Source organism: Sminthopsis crassicaudata, chromosome 6, assembly GCF_048593235.1.
Source record: "Sminthopsis crassicaudata isolate SCR6 chromosome 6, ASM4859323v1, whole genome shotgun sequence".
Taxonomy (NCBI): domain Eukaryota; kingdom Metazoa; phylum Chordata; class Mammalia; order Dasyuromorphia; family Dasyuridae; genus Sminthopsis; species Sminthopsis crassicaudata.
Window position 1 is genome coordinate 244774965 of NC_133622.1, and position 8047 is coordinate 244783011.

At 33.7% G+C, this 8047-nt stretch overlaps 1 protein-coding gene across 1 annotated transcript; it reads right to left on the reverse strand.

The window, feature by feature from the left end:
• Window positions 1-625: 625 nt before the first annotated feature.
• Window positions 626-1579, reverse strand: LOC141546583 (olfactory receptor 5B2-like). The gene has a single exon (XM_074274520.1). It carries the CDS (start codon window positions 1577-1579, stop codon window positions 626-628), a length of 954 nt encoding a protein of 317 aa, XP_074130621.1.
• Between the last annotated feature and the right edge of the window lie 6468 nt (window positions 1580-8047).

Genomic DNA, 8047 nt, shown 5'->3' on the forward strand with positions numbered 1-8047 from the left:
ATATTTCTGGGTTTTGAGTCAGAAAAATCTGAGTTGAAAATCTAGTTATTTAGTTGTCATGTAAGACTGAGAAATTCATTTAAGCTCCATTTGCTTCAGCTCCTTATCTGTAAAATGTGAACATATTGGAAAGGAAAATGGAAAATTACTTCAGCATCTTTGCCAAGAAAACTTCATGAACAATGTCCATAAGTGTCACATACACTTGGACATAATTGACTGACTGAACAACAACAACAACTCTGAGAAAAGGGCAGGAGATAGCAGTGCTGTCACCTGCCTTATTTGCAACAAATGGTTTCTCAGTGTGATGGTATAGGGTTGGCATTTTTATGTCCACATATACTATTGATAACACATATATATTATTCATTCTACATTATTCTCTTATAAGATAAAAAATTGAAGTAAACTCTAAACTTTAGGAAACTTATATTGGGACTTGCCTAGGGCTATATAACATGAAAATATCTAAGACAATAAATTCAGGTCCCCTGTCAATCCAAATCTATGATACTTTCTATTATATAATATATTCTTTGAAAAAGTTGGGATGACACATCTTTATGTATAAGTAGCTTAATTTTGAGGGCTGGATCCTAGAGACTGGTGTTCACTGTATTTTCTAAGACAAAGGCTGATCTAATTGAAGTTGTCCTCTCACAGCTTTCCTAAACGAGTTCTTGATGTCTTTGTTCCTCAGACTATAGACTAGAGGATTCAACATAGGTATAGCCATGGTATAGAATACTGACACCATTTTGTCTGAATCCATTGAGTGGTTTGAGCTAGGTTGGAGGTACATGAAGATGATTGTTCCATAAAATATAGACACTGCTGTGAGATGGGAAGCACAGGTAGAGAAGGCTTTCTGGCGGCCTTCAGCAGAATGTATCCGCAGGATGGCAATGAAGATTAGCAAATAAGAAGTAAAGATGGCAAGAATTGGGAAAAAAGCATTGAATGAGGCTAAGATAAAGATTACTAACTCAATTATGTGAATATCAGAGCAAGAGAGAACTAGGAGAGGAGGGACATCACAGAAAAAGTGGTGGATTATGTTGGACCGACAAAATGATAGCTTAATTATGTTTCCCATGACTATAGAGGAGGTCAGAAAACCATAGATATAAGCACCACTGGCCAGATATGCACATATTGTTGAAGTCATTGTAGTGGTATAGTGTAAGGGTTTACATACAGCAGCATGACGATCATAGGCCATGGAGGCTAACAGGTAACTTTCAATAGTAGCAAAAGCTCCAAAAAAGAACAACTGTGCTGCACATCCATTATATGAAATAACCTTGTTTCCTGTGAGGAGCCCAGCCATCACCTTGGGGGTAACAGTCGAGGAGAATCCAAAATCTACTAGAGAAAGGTTACAGAGGAAAAAGTACATGGGGGTGTGGAGGTGGGAATCCCAGGAGATCAGAGCTATCATTCCCAGGTTCCCAACCAGAGTGATGAGATAGATAAAGGTGAATATGATGAAGAGAGGGACCTGAAGCTCTGGAACATCTGTTAATCCTGTAAGGATAAACTCATTCACTTCAGATCTGTTTTCCATAGATGTCATTTGAGTGTGATGTCATTTATCTGTAACAAAAAAAGTAATCCAGAAAAATCCACTTTACATGCTGAATGATTCCAAGACATATAACATTGTCATAGATCTACATATGTAAGTGCTAGAAATAAGCAATTAAGAGACCATGAACATTTAGGTAGTTGTCATAGCACAAACCCAAGTCCCCCAAATACACTCATTCATTTTTCTCATAAAAAGAGAAAGTCCCACATGTATTACATCTCAGTTTTTGAAATCTGTTATAGATTTAACAACCCCCAGAGTAGCATTTCATAATTCTTTGGCAAAATTTTTTTTATAAAACTGGGGATTATTGTTGATCTTAAACTTTTCTAACGAATAGGTTTCACTCTGATAGAAAATAGAGAAAAAAAGGAATAAAGGGAATTTAACTAAATAATTGTTTATGGGCATCTGTCATAATTTTCTCTCTTATTTTGTCTCTTATTCTGTTTCTCAATGCCTTTCTCTGTCTCTGTATTTCCATCTCTGTGTCTCCATCTTTATATATTTGTCTCCATCTCTCCTTTTATCTGTTTTTCCTTTTTTTTCTTTTTTCTCTTGTGTGTTTGCTTCTCCTTGCATGTCTGCTTTCTGCTTATCTATCTTTCTATCTATTTATCTATCATTATCTCTCTACTCAAAAATAGCTAATGATTTATAAATGAAAATCATATTTACATCATATAAATTAGGGAAAGAAAAACTAGACATTATCAGTAATGCATATTATGATTGGTGACGATAAATTCCAGTCATTTTAAGGTAAGAACATATTAGGATTCTTATGGACTGGTTTTTAGGGCATTAAAAATTGAAGGACTAGAAGATTTAAAAATGACATTTTGAAGATACAGTAAGGAGCACTGAAAATTAGGCAGACAAACATAGGGAAAAATGCAGAAAAGAAAAAAGAAAAAGATAATTAAGGATGAATGCAAAGGAAAATCCTATCTTAAAGTAAGTTTGAGGAGTATCAAGGCTCAGGAAGAACTGAAGGCAGCCCAAAAAATAAAGACTAAAAAATGAGTGTTTTTATTGAAAAATTGCCCATTTTTCAAAACAACCAAATAAAAAATTAGACTGATTCTCAAGGATAGTGAGATAAACATAAATAATGAAAAGCAAAGGCAGAGCTGCTCCATTCATTTTGTTCCATTTTCTCTGACAAAGAGAATGATCTTTGGATTTAGAAGAACACAAGAATTGTTTCCAAAAGAAATATTATCAGAGAAAAAAGAAGCATTTATATAACTTTTATTACGTGCCAAACATTGTGCTGTAGTTCATAAATATTATCTTATTTGATTCTTACAACAAGCCTATGATATAGGACCCATTTTAAATTTGAGGACATTGAGGTAAACAGTAATTGAGTGACTTGTTTGGAGTCATACTTTAAATATCTGTAATTAGATTTGAACTGAGGAATTTCTGATTCTAAGAACAATGTGTTTTATCCACTTTACCAGGGTTACTTCTTTAAAATATGCAAAGCACTTTAAGTGTATTGGATCATTTGATTCCCACAACTTTGTGACATGCATGGCAAACAAGAAAACCAATTTAACCTCACACTGCAGAAGGAGACAGTATCTAGGCACACAGAGGTGAACCTTTCTATTTACATTTGGAGCAACATATTCAGTTGCAGATTTCATATTTTAGGAAGGACACTGATAAACTAGAGATTTTCCCAGAGGAGTTCAGCTAGGGTAGAGAAGGGCTTTGAAATCTTGCCAAACTGGAATTGATAGAAGGAACTGAAAGTGTTTGGTTTAGAGGAAATAAAAGATGGAAGTCAGAGCAGAGGTTTGGATTAAAGTTATCTTCAAATATTTGCAGGACAGCCCTATGGAGGACGGATTTGATGTTTTATTTGTATTGAAAGGGAAGAAAGAGAAAGAAAAGTTAGAAGTTGAATAGAAATAAAAAATAAATAAGAAATAAAAAAGTTAAGCAAAAACAAACAGGTTTAATGTAAGAAAAACATCTTTAAATGTTATTAAGAAGTGAAAGGGGCTGTCATTTAAAGTCTTGAGGGAAGAGCTTTTCAGTCTATCTCACAAACGTGTATATATATATATATGTGTGTGTGTGTGTGTGTGTATGTATATATACATATATATATGTATGAACACACAAATATAGATACAGATTATAAATACATACATATATATATATATATGTATATATATATATATATATATATATATATATGGATTCGAGGGATAGACACAGAAACAGAAAAGGTTTGTTTCTCATTTTATGAGAAAATTTGACACCTATATTTTATTATCATTGTGACTATGGATATATCACTTCACCTCAGAGCCTCAGTTCAATCAAAAATCAAAAAAGGATAAAAAATAATGGTACCTGTATCATAGAGCTATTTGGAGTATAGAAAATTCTACAAAATGCTTTGAAAACCTTAAAGCTCTATAAAAGAATTATCTACTGTTATTTTAATCAACACTGCTGTTACTTTGTTATCTTTTACAAATTTCTTAGGGTATTTTACTCCTAAAATATTATGAACCTCACTTTGTTCATTATAAAGAAAAGATATTAGACTAGATGATATTTGAGATTCTTTATATCTGAATGGATTATCCTATGACATTCTTAACCTGTATTATTAATTTTTGAAATACCCATTAGTCTTCATGATGAAAACTTCACGGTGAAAGAAGTTGTTTTTATTTCCCTAATGTGGTCAGTGTAAGACTGACAGATAAGGATAAGGTAAATAAATAATCTTTTTTTTTCATAAATTATTAAAGTAGAAAAAAAAAGTATGCTTACAACTAATGACAATAAAAGATTTTTGTTTTTAACAAAATAGAAACTACCAACTTGGACTCAAGATTTATAGAAATGTTTCTCTCATACTTGGAGGTAGGCCCCTTTTGTAATAATATTATTGAATCAGATATATATAGACATGATCTACAATAGTCCCTTTCATTTATGTACTCAAGGTTGGCTCTTCTTGAGTTCCTATGTCTAGAGAGAATCCTTCTTATCTTCCTGGGCTGATGACAAGATTTATTTTCTGCTCAGAAATACCTAGGTGAATGGCCCTCTCTTGGAAAGATTATTGAATAGGATTATGAAAACTTGGGTATTAATCTTGCTTTGATATTTACTAATTTAATCTGATTTTATGGAAGTTCATGAATGTGCACCTCTGTTCACTGGAAAATGGAAATAATATGTCTTAGGATATAGAAGTCACACAGTAATTGTAAAGAAAGTATTTGTCGAGAATTAAATGCTATAAATATACATCAGACTTACCATAATTAATACAGATCATTGGTCTTTTACATGACAGGTGATAAACAGATGTTCTGAGAAACACAATGACATAGAGAAAGAGGCTAGAGATGGTATTATACTGTAAAGTGCTAGTGTGGCAATATGATGAAGGAGAGAGAACTTTGATCTTTGAGGCAAGAAGATGTGGGTTTAAATGCCACCTCAGATTCGTTAATTATATATTTTTATACAAATCACTTCAGTCAATCAAACTCAGGGTATTTACCTGTAAAAGTTGGAAGGATATGATAATAAATAGTTTGGGGGAGATTGAAAGGAGAAACACTTCCCAAATATTACAGAAAAGTGAGCTATTATCAATCAGGGTAAGATCTCTATCATCTAAATATGCTTATCAAATCCCTTCCTAAAGTTTTTAATGTAGTGCTTTGCACACATTATTAAATTAAATATCTATTTGGACTATTTAATCACCCATCCCTCAACTGTTATTTACCAAGAAATAATAAGCTTGAAAAACTGCACGTAGATGAAAATAACATTTTTATAGACTTTGTATGTCTGTACACAATTGCCACATAATGTTCTCATTTGAACCATAGGATAGCCTAGGAAATAAATAACACAAGTGCTATTATGATAAGTGTTATTAGTATATTGAAGGATAAGGAAATGAAAGTCAAGATACTTACCCAAAATGAAAGTGTGTCACTGTCTGGCATACAACAAGTTTTTATACTGGTCTTTCTATCTCCATATCTATTGATGCTTCCATGTACATGAGCTACATGAGCACTACAGTCTTGGGTTGGACACACTGGAACCTAGCTGGCTTGATTATGTAGAAAGATGACAAGAACCTCAAAGAGGAGAAGTAGCCAAGAATTTTATACTGAAGAATTGCTCTAGTAGTCCCAAGTCTAGCAATTATGTAATCCTATTGGAGAAACTCTTCCCTAGTTAAAGGGGCAAAGAATTCAAATGTTTCTAGTGTCATATTGGTCACTGTTGCTATTGTTTTGGTATAGAGTGGCAATAAGAGTTAGCTTCATTCAGTTTATCCAGAACAAACCAAGAAGGAACTCGATGAATAATTGAATGACTCATGGAATCTAGCTCTTAAGTTGGTACCACAGCATTTAGACATATAAGGGAATGTTTCAATGTCAGTTCGTAGAATTCAAGAATTAGGTGTGGACCTTATGCAGACTTGGGAACTCCATAGCTCATGGGAGGTGGTAGTCCCTTGGGGATAGCTGGCAGCTCTGCTGCCAACTCATGAACAAAACAAGTCATTAAAATCTCTGACCATGGGGGAAAAAAAACATTTTTTCTGGGTACTTTATCATTTTAATTTATTGTTAGCAAAATGAGGTATAAAGGGACTTGGCCAAAGCCATACAGAAAAGTTGGGTAATAATTCTGCTCATACACTCTCCTAGCTAGGTGACATTGGCCAAGTCACTGAATATCTCCAAGTTTCAATTTGGTCTTTTATATCAGATAATTTGCTCGATTCTACCTATCTTTTTCTTCCTCTTCTAGGGCAATTCTCTTTCTCTTCCCTTAATATTATTTAAAAAAAATAATTATTCCACCATATGTGTCCCCTGTCTTTATATACCCTGAGTTACACAAAACATGAAAGATATTTTAGATGTATAATTTTTCCATATAGGGATGGAAATAGTTTATCAAAACCAATCTGATTTCTCTTTCCTACTTACTGTTTTATGCCTTCCTGAGTCTTGAATTTAAAAATCAAATTTTCTGTTTATCTCTGGTATTTTCAACAATAATGCTTGAAAGTCCTTAATTTCATGAAATATCCATTTCTTCTTCTGAAGCCTTTTACTCAGTGTGATAAATGATTCTTGTTTTGCTTTTTTGCTATCCAGAATATCAAATTCCAAGCTCTCTGATTTTTAAATGGAGAAAAAGGGGAAAAACCAAATTTGTGTTATCCTATGGCTCTACAATACTTGAATTGTTTATTTTCGACTGCTTGCAATGTTTTCTCTTTGGTGTAGTAGCTTTGGGATTTGGCTATAATATTTCTGGGAATTTTAATTTTAGGATTTCTTTAAGGAGGTGATAGTGGATTCTTTCATTTTCTAGTTTGTCCACTTATTCTTCAATGTCAGGTCAGTGTTTCTAAAAGATGATGTCTAGATTTTTTTTGATTAAAACTTTCAGATAGTACAATAATTTATAAATTATCTCTCTTGTATCTATTTTACTGATCAATTGCTTTTCTTTTCTTTTTAAAATTTATTTTATTTTTAATTATTAAGGCTTTTTTATTTTCAAAATATGTGCAAGGACAATTTTTCAACAATGATCCTACCATAGCCTTGTGTTCCAAATTTTCCCCTCATTCCCCCAACCCCCTCCCTAAGATGTCAAGTAATCCAATATATGTTATACATGTTAAAATATATGTTATGTATATGTATATATGTAAACATATTTGTACAATTATCTTGCTGCACAAGAAAGATCAGAACAAAAAGGAAAGACAATAAATAAGAAAATAAAGTGCAAATGAACAACAACAAAAAGAGTGAGAATACTATGCTGTTATCCACACTTAGTTCCCACACTTCTGGGTGTAGATGGCTCTCTTCATCACAAGATCATTGGAACTTGTTAGGTTCTTTACTAGGTGCTAAGTCTGTACTTAACTATTCTCTAGCTCAGAGTTCACACCTTTAGTTCAAACCTTTAAAGGAGTTTACACCTTAAAAAGGAGCTAGCTCTGTGGTTGTAAAGGCGTTCCCACAAGCCCCTGGGAGTACCCACAAGCCCATTCTCTGGGAGGATATAAAAAACCAACATTGAGTCTGGAAGGCAGTCTGGATTGAGTCAAGGACAAGACTTCCCAGGAGAACTTCAGAGAAGCTGGAGGAGATTAAGAGCCAGGATTCAGGAAGAAGGGGATTCGAGATTCTATTGTGGTGCTGACTGGGGACACTTGGACAAGAGCAGATTCACAAGTCTAAAGGAAAAGACTGCTCATGGAGATTCACAACTAGGATTGACTTCCAGGAAACCCACAATTCCACACTCTTGGCGGCAGAGTCTGATTCATTCCCACATCTACCTTCACTCTAGCTGGAGGCTCCAGAAGCCTCCCAAAAAACCTGCTCCCAGGGAAAAGGATTTACAGAA